Below are 15,534 nucleotides of genomic sequence, written 5' to 3'. Positions count from 1 at the left end.
CTGCCCTCTTTCCTCCTCTGTGCCACAGTCCCGGAGCTGAGTGCGAGGGGCGTCATCCAGCAGGTGTTCCCCCTCCACGAGCAGAGGATCCTCAGTCAGCTGATGAAGTCCTGGGTGCAGGCAGTCTGCGAGAAACAGCCCCTGGGTCAGTATTCCTCAAGACCCGTGTCTTCAGGGTGTGGCCTGCTGTGCTCGCACACCGGGACAGCGTGTCTGTGGGCGAGGGAAGGAGCTGCGATCACGTGCCTTTCTCTTGTGAGACGATTCCACAGTTCAGGAGGTCTCCATGCTGGAAATGTATGATTAGCTTGAGCTGGCTCCCTTGGCCTTGACACATAGTGCTTTCAGGGGGGAGATTGTCATTTTAAACATTTCATACATCCTTCACTTGTGCAGGCTGTGCTGAATAGCTCATTCATGTTAACAATGAGCTTTGTGAACTTAGTTAAGCATTTCCGACCACTCACATATTTGTATATATCCAGCCATCGCTGGTTTAGGAGCTACAGCACATGCAACAGGCCGCCATTGTTCTGTCCAGTACTGTTGTGTCCCAAGACCCTGAATAAAAGCTCATTATTATTATTATTATTATTATTATTATTATTAATACTAAAAGCTTTATTTTATATAGCGCCTTACAAGGTGGCTTCTCAAAGAGATTTGCAGAAAGACAGCAACACTAAAAGAATACACAAGATGTGCACAATGAGAATACACAATGAGAGGAGACCTTAAATTGTTTCTGTGGCATTCAGGATCAAAGCAGATGATACTGTGGATTGTTTCTCTCCCCTCATTTGCCTCTTTCTGTCACCTCTGGCCTGGCAGACGATATCTGTGATTACTTTGGGGTGAAGATTGCCATGTATTTCGCCTGGTTGGGCTTCTACACCACCTCCATGCTTTACCCAGCTGTGATTGGCTTTGTGCTGTGGATGCTAACGGAGTCAGACCAGGTGAGGGCCACGTACCACTTCACTCTGAAAGAGCCTGCCCTTCTGCCATAGAGATGGTACTGTACTGCATATCTCATCCTGGGTCCTAAAGATGTCACTTTTCTTCATATGCTTGATGAACGGTAAAAAGGTTACAGATGAGACAGTGGTGTTTGATATTAGCTTGTCTGGTTGTAGTGGCAAGCTGACTCAAGGATCTCACCCAGACGCTTCTTTTGAAAAGAGCTAGGATAACAGCTTCTACCATGTGGAATGCTCTTTATTTCCACAACCCCTGTGTGTAAGAAGAAGCACCTTGTGTTCTCAATTTTAAATGCACTTCACTTTTTCAGCTTATCTGAAAAACAAAACCTGAATGTGCATTCAGGATTTCCCCCCCTAAAGCTGGCATGATAAAAGTTCAGTTTATAAATGAAATGGACAGGCAGTGGACACCTTGCATAATGGACGCTTCCTTCCTAGACAAGGTTAATGCAAGAGATGGGAGAAGCAGGTATATTATAGGATTGCCTGTGTGAAACCACAAGAAAAACATGCTTGTTTCGCAACATTGCACACCTGGATTCCCTGATGCATTCATTTTTTTCTTTGTAGTTATGGATGGTTACCATGTGTTTTCTGTGTGCTGTGGGTGGTCATGTGTTTCAGACGAGCCGTGACATCTGCAGTGTGGTGTTCGCCCTCTTCAACGTCGTCTGGGCCACTCTCTTCCTGGAGAGGTGGAAACGCAGGGGGGCAGAGCTCGCTTACAAGTGGGGGACGCTGGACACGCCTGCAGAGTCCCTAGAGGAGCCCCGCCCACAGTTCAGGGTAATGCAGACTGTCATGCTGCTGTGCGTGTCTGTGGCAGTATGAGTGGACTATTCCACCTGTCAGTGTGCGTGCAAGCTTTATTGATTTTGTGTGAAAGAGAAAAGGGGAATGAGCTATAAGGATAAGCGAGTGTGAATAGATCTGGCTTTCCGCTTTTTTAAACAGTGCCTTTGATTTTGAGTGATTACTGCTCTTGACTGGTGGTTGCAAACAAGTTGAGCATCATGTGTAAGAAACCTGTAATGTAACCTTAATTGGCTCTTTCTGTGAGATTGTTTGCATTCATGTATGTCAGTGTAATGTCTATAGGATGTGCCTGGGTGTAAATGCCCCAGTGTGGGCTGTGCTGTGTTTGTCAGGGAGTGAAACGCTGCAGCCCAGTGACAGGCTGTGAGGAATTCTACTACCCTCCCTGGAAGAGGATGGTGTTCCAGTATCTGGTCAGCCTACCAGTCTGCCTCTTCTGCCTCTGCTTTGTCTTCCTGGCTATGCTCATCTGCTTCGAACTGCAGGTCAGTCTAGTACTCCTCCAGGTAATCAATCAACCAGTTGACCATCTAAGAGGTCATCAAAAGCGCCAGTCAGTGGGTAATCTCTCTTCAGCCCATGAGGTCTCAGAGTTAGGAAACCTGTAATCACACTGGACCTATATGGGATACTAAGGAACAACAGTATACAACAGCTATTCCATGCTGAAAAGAAAAGAAACACAACGTTTTGGCTGTGGAGCCTTCTTCTGGTGTCCTGTATAGGATACTGATTGACTAGCTCTTTGAAAGTATCTCAATCAAGCTTATTCATATACAGTTCTTCTTGAAATGAGCACAATCATGAAAATAATAAGTATGACAGTGGCCTACAGTATGTGTATCAAACACATGTTTTGGGATGGGCTCGTCCTTATGTAGCTTCAATTTAATACAAATGGACGTTTAACCTTCAGGAAATGTGTTCAACCGGCCATGGTTTTTTGACATTAGAGAGCACTGGCCCAGCCAGGAGAGGCTCTGTAGCTGCTAGTATTTCGGTGCCGGTGATCCTGTATGAGTCTCTCTTCCCCAGGAGTTTGTGATGGGGGTCAAGGAGCTTCCTCGTTTTGCCAGGTTCATTCCCAAGATTATGCTGGCCGTCACTGTGACTGCCTGTGATGAGGTGTACAGGAAGATCGCCTGCTGGCTCAACGATATGGGTGGGTGATGTTCCTGATGTTCCTTCATTCTGGCTGATGGAGGCGAGTGGCCTGTGTTGTTGGTTGACGTTAGTCACACACACTTGTTAATCTAAGTAAACGGCATGTTTTACAAGAACATTGAGCAGGAGTTATTCAGAGTGTGAGTGACTTGGTGGTGCAGTGGTTAGCATTTTTGCCTCGCATCTGGGGCCCTGGGTTCAGTACCTGGGGTGCTAAATGTGTGGAGTTTGTATGTTCTCATCGTGTTTCCTCTGGGTGCTCCTGTTTCTTCCCACAATCCAAAGATACCCCAGCTACTGGTAGAAGAATTGGCTTCAGGGAAAACTGTGAAAGTGTAGGCCTGTGTTTGTGTCCAGTGTCCCATACTAGGTGTATCCTGCCTTTCGCATGTTGCTTGCTGGGATAGGCACTGGCTCTCCTGCGACCCAGAATTGGATGATATTTAGAGTAGTAGGTAGCAGGGGTGGAGCGTTGGCACTGTGGCTAAGGATCTGCGCCTGTGGCTGGAAGGTTGCCGGTTCAAATCCCACGGCCAGCAGAGGAATCCTACTCTGTTGGGCCCTTAACCCCAACTGCTCCAGGGGCACTGTACAATAGCAGACCCTGCGCTCTGACCCCAAGCTTCTCTCCCTGTCTGTGTGTCTCATGGAGAGCAGGCTGGGGAATGCGAAAAGACAAATTCCTAGTACAAGAAATTGTAAATGGCCAATAAAGTGATCTTAACACTGAGGAAGGCTGAAAAGACTGTCGGCTAATTTGTTTGGTGGGTTATTGCCTGGGACCTTCATAGCAGTGGCTTCATGAGGTTCTTTACCAAGCTCCTAACAAACCGATCACACATCATGGGCCTGTTTACGTTTCATTTTGTTCTCAAGTTTGTTTTTTCTCCTTTCTCGTTTCAGAAAACTACCGACTCCAGAGTGCCTATGAGAAAAATCTCATCATTAAAATTGTTCTAGTAAGTTTCCTTTCTCCACGGGTCAAGTCATCGAGCAGAAATTAGCTGTCCGAATGCTGCAGTTATTAAACCTGGAATGCTACACCTCTAATTTCACCTTGGACTTCCTACAAAAAATGCAAAATTCCAATAAAATCCCACTACAACTTTGATATTTCATGCTGCAAAACCTCGTTCAACTTGTCAGCAGATGTGATTGCTGGGATTTGTCTGAAACCACTTTGAAGCGACAATCTGAAGTGTAAGACTTTGCAAGAGCTGCAAGACGTCACTTTGCCTCGATCATAACCACTGCTTGTTTGTTCTTCTCTTGCAGTTTCAGTTTGTAAATTCTTACCTTAGCCTTTTCTACATTGGATTCTACCTCAAAGACATGGAGCGCCTGAAAGAGGTGAGAGGGACAAAGTCCCGGTAGCTCTTCCATTAGGATCAGACATGCGAGTCGGGCTTTAAGGAGGGGTGCTTATGCTTTATTCTCAAGTTAGTTAATAAATATATATTCATACTGCTCTGAGCAGCACCATGAGCTTCACCTAGCAGCTATTATGGTGCGCATGTAGTGCAAATCTTGTACCAAAAACACAAACATGTAAACAATATGTCTGCTATTGTATATCTTAAGTCTATAAATAATGGTAGATCCTGCTTGTCTTTGTGGACTGGTATCTCAATGATTGCTTATCTGTTAGGTGCAGCCTAACAGATGAAATATATCAAATTTACATGCAGAAAAAGCCCTGACTCCACTTCAAGGTTGCGTGTTTTGAGTATGCATCCGATACAGTTTATCCGATATTGTATGTTATTGATCCCACGTGAGTATCAATGAGGTGTTTATCGCAGAATGGTTGAGACATTCTGATGGCGTTTCTTAGGTCTTCACAAACCTAAAAACTTTTATTTTTCGGTTCTGAGTTTTGTAATAGTGCAATTCCAGGGTTCATTTTTTTTCCTTTCACCATTAGAAGGACTTTATCCATTGTATCATTAAAATGATACTGTAGGTCGATTTGTTTATCATCCTTTTTTTTTCAAGATGTGTCTTTATTTTCTCTGTTTAGCACTGGGTGACCAATTAATTGAACCCAACTAGCCTTCAAGAGCTCACAGGTTCTGTTGAGTCTGACAGTTTAAATCTAGTCACTGCTGTAAACGTATTGCTCATAAACATAGGAGTTTTGGGATTTTTGTGAGAAACTATGACACTTTTTGGATTTATCAGCGAACCTTGATTTCCACCTTGATCTGTCCTTCACCTCTTTTCTCCTTTGTCCCTCGCTCTGACTGTCCATGCGTCTGTCCACTTTCTCCGCCCTGTCCCCCGCCCTCTCCAAGCTCCTGCTGGTCTTCTTGTCCCAGAGCTTTCTGAGGCAGATCAAAGAGAACCTCCTACCTTTCCTCCTCCTCAGGCTGCAGCTCCTGCTCATGTTCCCAAAGAGAGTCCTCCAGTCCCACTGCAGGTCTAAAGTACGGCCAGCCTGTCTCCCCTCTCCAGGGCCCCAGCATGAGGCTCACCTGCTTGCTCTGTCTGTCCGCCTGCTCGCTGAGCTTGGCAGCATTCAGTATTCCACTGGAATGCTCTCTAGTGCTCACAAACGCCAAGCAGTAATAACCATCTGTCTTTGCCAAGTCTGAGCATGGTTTGGAAGGGCAGAGAGAGATGAAAAGGAGTCTTTTGGGTTGTGTTTAATATTTTAATGCAGATCCTGATTGCCTCTTGTTCCACTGTAAATCTGTATATTGTCCTAAGGTCTGCTTGCCCTGCACTTTCTTGCTGAGCGCTGTCAGGGTCACCTTTCATGTTTCATCACGTTTCTCCTGCAGGTTGGAGAAACCAGCAGTTGAAATAGAATGCAAAGGTTTTGAGTGGATTTTGCTCACTTGTTGTTCTTTTTTGATACTGTATCTTCTTTTTGGTTCACTGTCATTTTTAAGAGGAGGCGGGGACTTTTTGTCCACTAGACCCTGATTTCCCCCCACACAGGACTCCAAAAGATAGGTACAGTTTGAGGAAATTGAAAAGGGGTCCCCTTTTGATGATGTCACTTCCTGTGTGTATCAATTTAGGAGCATTTCAGGGCTCGTAAGATGCATTTGAACTTTAATTGGTAACATTTCTCACATTTTGTCCCGGTGTATACAGTATATGGTTATCACAGGTTGTCAAGAAAAGCCCCTCATGCAAAGGTTTAAATAGCAGTTCATCGTATACATTAGGGGGCAGAGACTTATAATGTCTTTTCAAATTCAATGAGGTTCTAATTTAATGCCTGCCTTACTACATCTAAGATTTTGACAAGCCCTGTAGTGTTTTGTTTTTAAATGCCTTGCAGTGATTTTTGTGAGGACTAGCAGTAGTTGCTCTTGTTGTGTAACACAAAAGCCTGTCTTTGTTGCCTTTAGATCTGAACGTCTGAGCTGGTTTGCTGTGCTTTGTGCTTAGAGAAGCAGTGTGCCTTGAGCCTGAATGCAATCTATGTGTTGGGTACTTGAGTCTCTTCAGCTGAGTCCCTTTAGTGTTAGAAATCTTAATGCCATTAACAGTGTCTGATGCTTGTTGATGGCTGAATTTAGCTAAATGAATGTATGGTTAAGGCTTGTTAGTGTGTATATGGAATTAAAAAATGCCTGTAGTGAGCTGAAATTGTTAGTTTCTTCAAACTTCAAAATGGTCTGTGCAGCTTTTAAACAAGAAATGCTTGGCATTTACGGTTTTTAAATTATTACAAAATATTAAAGAGCCCTCTCGCGGTAGTGCTGAAGTGGTCTTTTGGATGCTGTTGATATCCGTTGTTATTTTGTTTTGTTCCTCTCTTTTTTAGATGCTGGCCACTCTACTCATCATTCGCCAGTTCCTCCAGAACATCAAAGAGGTGCTGCAGCCTTATCTTTATGAGAGGCACAAGCTGGGAGAGCTCACGCTGAGGGCCGTGTGGGACCTCGTCCTGTCTGCCTTGCTCAAGTATGGGCGTCTGGCCGCAGGAAAGGCCCAGGCTTCGCCCTCGGAACAGGCCCCGCCGGGTCAGGGCCTGGGGCCGCAGAGCGGGCCGGTGAGTGAGAAGAAAGAGAAGAAGTGTCTGAACGGGGGCTGCGGCGTGCCGGAGGAGGAGGAGGAGGAAGAGGAGAGGCAGAGCGAGGGAGAGAATGAAGAAGAGAGCCTCATCGACTGCGGCTTGAAGCTGCGGAAGGTCAGCTTCATTGAGAAGGTGGACCGCAAGGCTGGGGCCATAGTGACACAGGTAGATGACAGCTTCCTGGAGGAAGGGAGCCCCACAATGGTGGAGAAGGGCATGGATCCTTCCTCCGTGTTCGAGATGTGTGATGATGATGATGACAACGGGGGACCCGAGACCAGGGAGACGCCGGGGGAGCCCCAGATCAGCGCGCCCCTAGCGGCTGCGCCTGAGAGCACCATCTCATTTCGGAACAGGAAGAGGGGCCAGGGCGCCGAGAGGGAGGAGAGCAAGAGCAAGAGGGAGTCCTGGATCGACCCCCCAGAGGAGAACTACTCCACCCCCCTCACTCAGGCTGAGATCGAGAGCTGTATGAAGAAGTACGAGGTGGGTGAGGAGTTTGCGTGTGGTCATAGCTCTGAGCAGGGCTCTCAGGGCTATTACTAACAACCAGTCGGTCAAAGCTGGTCACATGTATTTGCCACATCTGTCTGGTGGTGTAGTTGTTTTGCCATTATTGCAAATGCAATTACAGAGACTAGATCTTGTTTCTCTACCCAGATTTACTGCAAAAATAATGTTACAATTTATACATTCATCATCATTCATTTCGTTAGGTGGCAATTGCCTTTTAAGGAGGCCCTGAACAGCACGTGCTAAAACACAGCTACAGCTCTTGTGTTCTCTTGGCCTTATCGATCATACTTGTACTAGATCATAAATGGAGAGATCTGTTCTATGAATCATCGTTTGCAATGTTTTTTGGAATGCTAGGGACTCACAGAATAAACGGGGATTAGCAGATGCTTGAAATATTTTGAATTCTATGTGATAATAATGAAGTCTTATTGGGCATGTCTGCTTAAATTGACCTAACCGAAGAGCAGTGTGAATGGTTGGGTGGCAGATTAGGAAGTGTGGGTGTGCTGGTAGGGTGGCACAGTAGTTAGCATTGCTGCCTTGCAGTGCTGCATCCTGGGTTCATTTCCAGACCTGGGGTGCCATCTGCATGGAGTTTGTATGTGTTTGTGTGCATTTCCTCCCGCAGGTCAAAGACATACTGGTAGGTTATTTGCCTACTGGGAAAACTGGCCCTGGTGTGAGTGTTGTGAGCTGGCAATGGACTGGCATCCTGTCTGTACCCTGCCTTGTGCCTCTTGCTTGCTGGGATAGGCAACGGCTCCCCTGTGGATAAAGTGGTTGGAAAATATATGGCTGGATGGCTGTGAGCGCGCTGGTGATATGGGGTTTGTCTTCAGGACACCTTCCAGGACTACCAGGAGATGTTCATCCAGTTCGGCTACGTGGTGCTGTTCTCCTCCGCCTTCCCGCTGGCGGCCATGTGCGCCCTCATCAACAACATCATCGAGATCCGCAGCGACGCCTTCAAGCTGTGCACCGGCCTGCAGCGGCCCCTTGGCCAGCGCGTGGAGAGCATCGGCCAGTGGCAGGTCAGCGTCCGGCACACACGAAACCTCCCTGGCTGATGTTGGAGAAAGTTTTCCCGCCTCCCCCTGAAAGACAGTCAGGAGTCCGTCTCGGAAGCTAAAAGAGATGCTCGGTGTATTTTTCTCAAAGTAATTAAACTAGAAGAGTCCTTAAACATTTTTCTGTTATCTATCATGCTTCCCTGTGCTGATCAGATTGGCAGTGTTCCAGAATCATGCACATCTTCCTTCTCCCCTATTTGCCAAAGATCACAATTTTTAACACAATTGGTTACTTAGGTTCGTAGCATGCATTCCTATCTAACGCAGTGTAGAATTACATAGTAGCCCTTGTGTCCAGCATTCTTCCAGTCCAGTTCAAACCAGTTCTAAATGTCCATCTTCTAAAATATTGCAGCTTCAGCAGAACAAGTGTGTACCAATTTCATAGCGACCCTCTCAACACTGACATGCCGGCACTGACTCGGCTGCTGTTTTTTCCCGAAGCGACGACAAGCCGTCTCGGTGGTTTGTGCTTTGCACTGCCGCGCAGGCAGGTGTCACGTGTTCTCTCTGTCTCTGCAGAACGTGATGGAGGCCATGGGCCTGATCGCCATCATCGTGAACTGCTACCTGATTGGTCAGTGTGGACAGCTGCAGCGCCTCTTCCCCTGGCTGAGTCCCGAGATGGCCATCATCTCCATTGTCATCCTGGAGGTACAGGGCTCCCCTCGGGCTGCACAGGCTGATGAGTAGGGATGGTCGGCTGTGTCTCCCAATGTACCGTGGCGGTACGCTGTGATCTCTTTTGTTAGCAGGCAAAAAAAGAGGGTACCCGGTTATGTTGCTGGAATTGGGGGGGGGAAAAGGTTTTCAGCAGTTTCCACTATTTAACCCAATTGGTCAGTGAGAACTGATTCTAATGAGATGAAGCATTTCATAAAACACAGCATCTTTATGAGATCTGAGATATGCATGAGGCTCTTCATATAATGATAAAGAAACAAAGTACCACCTGAGCTCCGGGGCCTGGGTGTTTCCCTGCTGCGAAGCAGGCTGTGTTGCCCATCTCTCATTCACTCCCCTCTCTCTCCAGCACTTCGCTATGCTCCTGAAGTACATCATCCACATCGCCATTCCTGACATCCCCTCCTGGGTGGCCGACGAGATGGCGAAACTGGAATACCAGCGAAGGGAGGCGTTCAAGGTACGTTTGTGGGGGTTTTTTTTTACACCAGCTCTCAGTGGGGAGGAGAGCAGAGTGAAGAAGCCAGTTCAGAGATGGGGGTTATTAGGGGCCATGATGGGTAAAGGCCAGGGGGAAGTTTGGCCAGGACACCGGGGTTTAGGACCATGAGGCCAGTTCAGTGTGGCTGCTGTCATCCCTCCTGCACTCTGCTTGTCAGCTCTGTTAGTGTGGCCATACCCGAAGCACAGGGGTAACGGCATGAGGGTGTCGCGATGGCGCCGCCCTGGAGCCCAGCGGGCTTGCCGCAGGCGGTGACGCTGCTGTGTGTCCCTGCCCCGAGCAGAAGCACGAGCGCCAGGCCCAGCAGCACTACCAGCAGCAGCAGAGGAGGAAGAGGGAGGAGGAGGAGCGGCAGCGGCAGGCGGAGTACCAGGCCCGGCGGGAGAGGGAGCGGGACGAGGGGAGGCCCGAGCCCGCGGGCGGCGCCGAGCACCACCACGACAAGGGCCACGGGGGCAAGACGCGCCCCGGCGGGGGGGGCCAGGGTTCGGACAAGCCCAAGCGGCCCAGCTCCCTGCTGGCCAACAACAACGTCATGAAGCTCAAGCAGATCATCCCCCTGCAGAGCAAGTTCGCGTCGGGCACCGCGCGCTCGCCGCAGTCGCCCACGGGCAGTGAGCCCAAGCTGCCCGGCTTCCTGAGCTTTAAGTTCCTCAAATCCCCCGAGACCAAGAAGGAGGCAGCGGCCGCCGCCGCCGCCGCCGCCGGCCAGGAAAGGTCTCAGTCCCCAACCAAGTCCTTCAACCCAGGGAAACTCTTTAACTTCGGCAAGTCGGAAGGGGGCGCCGCCATCTGCGTCAATGGAGCCCAGGCCAGGTCCACGGACGCCCCCCCAGAGAAACTGCCCACCAAATCTGACCTGAACGGGGCGCCGGACGAGCTGCCCACCGGAGACGGGGAGAACGGCCACTCCACGGACTCGGAATCCGCCGGCCCCAAGATCTAAGGCCGCCCGTGGACGCATCTCGTTTCGTTTTGTTTTGTTAAAAACTCAGTTGAGACACTAGCGAGGAAGAATCCCAGCTCTTTTCCAGCCAGCTCTAGCAGCGAGGTCAGTGGGCCTCGGCCGGTCAGAAGATGGTCAGTGATTGGTCAGCCTGCTAGGATGCAGAAGGCCCTACCAAAAAGATAATGCCCCCGCCCCCCCCCGTCCTCACTGTCACTGTCCTGCGACACGAGGAGGAATGCATGACCTGCGTTTCCTATAGTTCACAAGCCGTTTGGAAAAGCAAAGCCGGAAGGGGATGTGAGTGTCCTGCAGACTGCAGGGTGCTAGCGTCTCTCCCTGGCCTGCTGCAGGAAAGGAGCTCCAGTTGAAAATGCTGATGTCTTAGTAAAGAGATGAAGGCTCAGGAAATGCTGAATCTCAGTTGCAATTAATATTACTAATACAATTAATATTCGGAATTAATATTACTGAGACTGAGTAAATCTAAAATGTTCTGTATAAAAATAAGGTGGGACACCAAAAATTACTAAGAATAAAGCTTAGAGCACTGTTGTTGGAAATAGACCCATCCATATTTAATGTGCAGATTTTGGAGGATGTTAAACAATATTATAATTGGAAAGTTTTCATTTTTTTCTCCCAGATCTTTGACAGCAGCATTCTTCAATAGGAAAGCAACAGAATGAGTGAAGACGATTTTTCTCAGCCCTTCTCTGGAACTACAAAATTGGGACTGAATGTCAGACTGAAGAAGTAGTTAGCAAATCTGCAGTATCAAATGAGTTATACAGGTATATAATCTTTATGAATATCTTAAAAAACCATATTCATGTGTTCTAAGAATGAAAGGCTTGTTATGGTCCCAAACCTAGAACCTGGGGACTTTAGACATCAGCTTTTTGTAACTGGGCACGGTTTGGGCAGAGCAGCGAGGTGAACTGGACTCCTCCACATTGAGCAGTGTGTCTGTGTGACTTCCACTCAGTCCCAGTGTTGAAAGAGGGAGAGCGCCTGTGATGCAGGAGACTGGGACTTGCTCGCTGTGTGGGGGGGGGGGTCAGATGACTACACTGGTCATGCAGGTTTTGGAACGGGAAAGTGTGCCGACGATATTGTCTTTCCTGCAACAAAACGGAGGCATTTGTAGTCTTATTGTTGCTGGAACTCCTTAGTTAATAGAGTTAAAAATCTGTTAGTTGAATGATGTGAACTTAAAATTGAAAACAACTGTAGGAGCTTCACAAGAGCCTTGAAAGAGGTCCACATAGGACCACAACTAAGTTTGGGTCAGCTGTTGGTATGGCAACAAACAGGGACCATGTCAAACCATGGAGTGTTTGAACCCTGGGTGTCTTAACTCTTGCACGCATTGAATTCTTCCTGGTTGAAGCTCGGATATTGTCCGGTATAAACCAGTTGGGGCATAAGCAAGGTTGAGGGTGTGGGATTGGATTGAGCCGTAGGAGGTTTCCATAGGTACCGCTATTATTTCCTGCATTTTGCTTGCAAAGACAGGTGGGAGTGGGAGTTCCATTTTCATGCATGGCTCAAAGAAAAAAAAACGATTGCACTAACCACTCACCCTGCTAGCAGAGGGAGAGGTTTAGAATATACCAGCAGGGGGAAACACCAGCCTGCCTCATCATGTATGCAAAAGCTGGAAAAATCTTAATGTTTTTTTGTGTCTTGGACATTGTGAGCAATTAGAAAAGAAATCATTGTTTTGACATCTCGGTGCTGGGATTATTTATGAATTCTGTTTTTAGGCAATTTAATTTATTGTGTGAACATTCTTTCAATCAGTGATTTGCCAAAGCAAGACCAAAACCAGGAATCCGGTAGGGATTTTTAAATTAAGTACAGAGCCATAAATCTGTGTGTATAGCTTCAAGGAAAAAGCATGGGGCCATTATGTAAGATTTTTACCATTTCTGAAGTTCTGTTGGATTCAATAGTATCCTCTCTTCCCCCTGTAGAAATTTCTAGAAGGGGATTTTGAAGTCTGAGAAGCAAGTCTTGAGGGTTTCTCTGTATGGAATATATGTTAGATTTTATATTTATTTGTTCTGTTGTTTTTAATTTTTACATAAGGGGTGAAAGGGGACAATGTTTTTAACCAGGAGCAGTTTGGGATTTGTCCAGGTGGTGGCGCCAAGTTACAATTTTAAATCTTCTGCTTTTAAACCTTAAGGATGCACCTGGAAGATTTCAAAGCCAGGCACGGGGAGAGAAGGAGGTCTGTCCGTGGTCTGTTGTAAGTGCGGAAATTTTAAAGAAGCTGCTGTCATTCAAGGTGGCTGCAGAGCTGTTGAGCATGGGCCAAGCAAGGCCAAGGCAGCTCAATCTGACATAGTTTTCAGTAGCACTGGTTAAGAAAACTAACCAGCTGTATAATAAAAAGCATTCTCTCTCCTTTAATCTCATTAAGACCATTGTGAAATTTCTATCTGAACTATGCACTACCAGTCTTGCCCATTGAAGGAATTTGTGTTAATAACATCTGCAATAATAATAGTAAAACACATACAGACGTATGACGTACTGTACTTTGCATGAGCAGGAGCTATTTCGGTACTGTACCACCTCTGTTAGGTAATGCAGACACAGGAAGGGCACATCACTTGTGTCTCCACTGGAGCAGGAGACTAAACGCCTGGTCACAGGGAGTCACAGTGTCTTGTGGTTTTTGTTACAGCTGAGCTCTGACTGACTTCATGGGATCGATCAGCTTTCCAGATCTCTGCCTGTCTACCATTTAGAGTCCTGGAGAGTTTTCTCTCCCATCTCTTCGAGTCCGACCAGAAGGTGTTTTAGTGTCGTTGGCAGGAACGACAAGGTCTTTGAGTGCTGGAGCCCTTTGTTTTGGTAGACAGCAGTGCTGATTATGTGACAATCAAAGGAGAAACTATAAAATTGATGAGCTGGAAAAGTGTTCTGCTTCTGTACAACAGGATTTGCCAAACGTATTCATTCTTTCCTTGTAGTTCCTGGTCTTAATACTATGAAAATTCAAGTGCATTCCTTTTTTTAACCATTGTATGATTACAGCCAAAACAATTTATACCCACTAAGCTGTTTTGCTTTGGTACATCGGAAAAATTACAAATGAGAAGAGGCACATTGCCCCATTGAGATAATTTAGTTCCATTGTTCTATCGTCCCATAGCCAGTACTAGCTGCAGTAGCAACAACCAACTTGGACATGAATTCTCCCATATTAGATGATTTAAGAGATGCCAATTAACCTAGCCAACTTGCCGCCTTCTTTTGCTGATGAGAAAGACACACAAACGTACAGATCATACAAACTCCACAAGTATAAAGTGAATCTAGGACCCACGAGTTGTGATGCAGAAGCAACTAATGTCTAACTGATGTCTACAATTTCCAGAAATCAGAGGCATTGACTGGCATCTGATTTTTTGAAGACCACAATTCCTGCAGTAGTTTCCAGTTCCAATACTGGCACTGCCCAGCCCCTGCCCACCTAAGGAGGTATATACTCCCTTCATCAATTAGGAAATCCTATAAAACTGTCAGAATTCCATCGTTAGATGTTGCAGGAAATGGCTGAAATTCTTTAGGTGACTTCACCACCATTGCTCTGGGACATTAATTTTATTTGCACTCAGCAACGGGTTTCACCCCTCTGTGAGCTCAGGCAGTTTGCAGCACACAGATGTAGGATGCTTTTGCAGCGTAGTGAGTATTAGTTAATTATTGCATTGAGTTGCACAGTGCCCATGCACACTTGGAACAGTAGCTGGAGCTTGACAAGGCTGTTTTTATTTTCTTTGACAGAGCGTTTATCACTTCACCTTGTAGCAATGGGAGAAAGGATGGTTGCGGAGGCCTTAATTAATGCAATAAACTAAGGGAATGTGTCGTACTACTAATAAGATTTTTTTTTTACATAAACGATGATTAGTTGAGTGAACTTTTGTCTGAGCTCAGCTACTGTGAACTAGACTGGGTTAGACAGCACTCATCTGACTTTTGAAGGGCCTGAGCCGCTTCTCATGTCCATTAAGTGTAAACAGTGTTTAACTGCATCATCAGCCTGGAAGAAGGAGTTGGAGTGGCAGCAGCTGTGAAGGCTGGTGAGAGGTAAGGTTTGAGAAGGCTGGACAGAAAAAGTGACGCCTCTGTGGTTGTGGTTGGCTTGCAATTAGGAAGCCCTGGGAACTATTGTTATCGCAGCAAATGGGAGATTATGCTCTTAGTAAGATTAAACACTCAGTGGGTACATACCCAGAAGCTCAGGGGCGAGATGTCATGTGTGCAAAGTATAGCTTCCCAATATAACCCCTTCCCAAATGTATTTTCCAGTGTCACCCATGTGGACATCCTTTGCTCTTCCAAGTGGCCGCTGTATAAGAGAACTGTACAGGGCTCTTTTAAGGAGAAAACAAATGGGATTATTTATTTCTTTTAATTTATTTTGTCATATTTTTGTAAAATCTGCCAACATAATAAATAAAACAATTTTAAAAAGTTCTTCTTCTCTCCCATATATAAATGTATTCATGATTTTTTTTTTCTGGGCCCAGTTAATTTATAAAACAGGTAAATAAAGGAGTGCTCCGTTAAATAGGGAAACGAGATTTGAAAGAAAATGGGACTGATGATCTGGACAATGATTGCATTATGATGCAAAGCCAGTACTGCTCTTGAAAGGCAGGTGTATGCATCCACACAGCCAGTTCTCATCTGTGGGACAACTGGTCCTTATCCAATCAGCCAGCATCAACCTCAAAGGTTGAGAAAAGTGACTTACTGTACACGATTCCTTTAAAAACATCTGAATGAGGACT

General features: G+C 46.5%; 1 protein-coding gene across 4 annotated transcripts in view; it reads left to right on the top strand.

Moving 5' to 3' along the window:
• ano8b (anoctamin 8b) overlaps positions 1–15,239 on the top strand; it is a 35,914-nt gene extending 20,675 nt beyond the window's left edge. For all 4 annotated transcript variants that reach the window (XM_069186216.1, XM_015365572.2, XM_015365573.2 and 1 more), the window contains 12 exons: positions 29–145; positions 832–959; positions 1,608–1,769; positions 2,132–2,284; positions 2,835–2,961; positions 3,867–3,922; positions 4,239–4,313; positions 6,745–7,482; positions 8,355–8,546; positions 9,108–9,239; positions 9,619–9,729; positions 10,055–15,239. In XM_069186216.1, the coding sequence (XP_069042317.1) occupies positions 29–145; positions 832–959; positions 1,608–1,769; positions 2,132–2,284; positions 2,835–2,961; positions 3,867–3,922; positions 4,239–4,313; positions 6,745–7,482; positions 8,355–8,546; positions 9,108–9,239; positions 9,619–9,729; positions 10,055–10,717 (2,654 nt within the window). In that variant the 3' untranslated portion in view covers positions 10,718–15,239. The remainder of the gene's footprint in view (positions 1–28; positions 146–831; positions 960–1,607; positions 1,770–2,131; positions 2,285–2,834; positions 2,962–3,866; positions 3,923–4,238; positions 4,314–6,744; positions 7,483–8,354; positions 8,547–9,107; positions 9,240–9,618; positions 9,730–10,054) is intronic.
• The last annotated feature ends 295 nt before the right edge of the window (positions 15,240–15,534 follow it).

This window comes from Lepisosteus oculatus, chromosome 29 (assembly GCF_040954835.1).
Source record: "Lepisosteus oculatus isolate fLepOcu1 chromosome 29, fLepOcu1.hap2, whole genome shotgun sequence".
NCBI classification, from domain to species: Eukaryota; Metazoa; Chordata; class Actinopteri; order Semionotiformes; family Lepisosteidae; genus Lepisosteus; species Lepisosteus oculatus.
Note: the sequence above shows the minus strand (reverse complement) of the source record. Positions and strands in the feature narration are given on the sequence as shown.